The sequence below is a fragment of the Mytilus trossulus genome, chromosome 11 (assembly GCF_036588685.1).
Source record: "Mytilus trossulus isolate FHL-02 chromosome 11, PNRI_Mtr1.1.1.hap1, whole genome shotgun sequence".
Classification (NCBI taxonomy): Eukaryota; Metazoa; Mollusca; class Bivalvia; order Mytilida; family Mytilidae; genus Mytilus; species Mytilus trossulus.
The window spans coordinates 51758539-51760671 of record NC_086383.1 but is presented as its reverse complement, the minus strand read 5'-3'; the positions used below and the strand labels follow the sequence as shown (position 1 = coordinate 51760671).

Sequence of the window (2133 nt, the reverse complement as noted above, 5' to 3'; positions counted from 1 at the left end):
CACTCTTTTAGGTGTATCAGTCTTTTAGGTATGTCACTCAATGTAGTTTCACAATTTCACAACAATGTTCCTATATATATATACATCTTACAATTGCCATTAATGCAGAGATATTAACAACCGATATTTACAAGGGAACTCTCTATTCAATAGAACAGACTTGTAAGTCTGAGACTGATTACTTGAATGATTAGGTTTAAAGGACCTTTTAACAACGCGACATCAACCAAACCAATCTTATTTAAATAAGTTCTCATCACTTGCTCCTCGATTTTTTATATGTCACACGGCGACATATAAAAAATCGAGAAGCAAGTGATGAGAACTAATTTTAATAAGATTGCAACCAAACGACATATATACAGTGTAGTACAACTTCCAGTCTTAGACAATAGCCAGATGTTTATGCAGTATGGAATCTTTACACAGTACCGAGTCAAACAATGTGAAACTGGTGCGGAAATAATTGTTTACATTCTTATCAAATAGCGTACTGTCATAAGCACACAACAATTGTAGAAAAAACTTGAACTGTTTGATTTAAATATGAATGAAAACCTAATGACAGAAAACAATTGAAATCATGAGATAGTACTTATAGACGAGGGTCTGATGGGGTTAACAGAATGAAGAATGATGGGGCAAATCTACAGAAAAGATAAAGAAAAGTGAAAAATACTAAGGCAAAAATTTAAAAAAAATAATGAACATAAAAAAATGTAGAAAAATGTGCGGCTATAACATAAAGAATAGAGAAAAATGACCTAAAAAATAGAGAATACAGAACTGAAGGACACTGGAGCCAGACCCTCAGAGACGGATACAGAACTGAAGGACACTGGAGCCAGACCCTCAGAGACGGATACAGAACTGAAGGACACTGGAGCAAGACCCTCAGAGACGGATACAGAACTGAAGGACACTGGAGTCAGACCCTCAGAGACGAATACAGAACTGAAAGACACTGGAGCCAGACCCTCAGAGACGGATACAGAACTAAAGGACACTGGAGCCAGACCCTCAGAGACGGATACAGAACTGAAGGACACTGGAGCCAGACCCTCAGAGACGGATACAGAACTGAAGGACACTGGAGTCAGACCCTCAGAGACGGATACAGAACTGAAGGACACTGGAGCCAGACCCTCGGAGACGAATACAGAACTGAAAGACACTGGAGCCAGACCCTCAGAGACGGATACAGAACTGAAGGACACTGGAGCCAGACCCTCAGAGACGGATACAGAACTGAAGGACACTGGAGCCAGACTCTCAGAGACGGATACAGAACTGAAGGACACTGGAGCCAGACCCTCAGAGACGGATACAGAACTGAAGGACACTGGAGCCAGACCCTCAGAGACGGATACAGAACTGAAGGACACTGGAGCCAGACCCTCAGAGACGAATACAGAACTGAAGGACACTGGAGCCAGACCCTCAGAGACGAATACAGAACTGAAGGACACTGGAGCCAGACCCTCAGAGACGGATACAGAACTGAAGGACACTGGAGCCAGACCCTCAGAGACGGATACAGAACTGAAGGACACTGGAGCCAGACCCTCAGAGACGGATACAGAACTGAAGGACACTGGAGCCAGACCCTCAGAGACGGATACAGAACTGAAGGACACTGGAGTCAGACCCTCAGAGACGAATACAGAACTGAAAGACACTGGAGCCAGACCCTCAGAGACGGATACAGAACTAAAGGACACTGGAGCCAGACCCTCAGAGACGGATACAGAACTGAAGGACACTGGAGCCAGACCCTCAGAGACGGATACAGAACTGAAGGACACTGGAGTCAGACCCTCAGAGACGGATACAGAACTGAAGGACACTGGAGCCAGACCCTCAGAGACGGAAACAGAACTGAAGGACACTGAAGCCAGACCCTCGGAGATGAATACAGAACTGAAGGACACTGGAGCCAGACCCTCAGAGACGGATACAGAACTGAAGGACACTGGAGCCAGACCCTCGGAGACGAATACAGAACTGAAAGACACTGGAGCCAGACCCTCAGAGACGGATACAGAACTGAAGGACACTGGAGCCAGACCCTCAGAGACGGATACAGAACTGAAGGACATTGGAGCCAGACTGGAGTTGACCTATATTGCTTAA

At 45.1% G+C, this 2133-nt stretch overlaps 1 protein-coding gene across 1 annotated transcript; it reads left to right on the top strand.

Moving 5' to 3' along the window:
• The first annotated feature begins 318 nt into the window (after positions 1-318).
• LOC134690149 (clumping factor A-like) lies at positions 319-2133 on the top strand. Its single transcript, XM_063550125.1, has 2 exons — positions 319-454; positions 776-2133. Exons 1-2 carry the CDS (start codon positions 319-321, stop codon positions 2131-2133), a joined length of 1494 nt encoding a protein of 497 aa, XP_063406195.1.

What these genes read in the sequence shown, in the direction of transcription:
- LOC134690149 (XM_063550125.1), top strand. Translation starts at nt 319, where the DNA reads ATGAGAACTAATTTTAATAAGATTGCAACCAAACGACATATATACAGT. An exon ending in AGTCAAACAATGTGAAACTG is followed by an intron (nt 455 to 775) that starts GTGCGGAAATAA and finishes CCTAAAAAATAG; the next exon opens with AGAATACAGAACTGAAGGAC.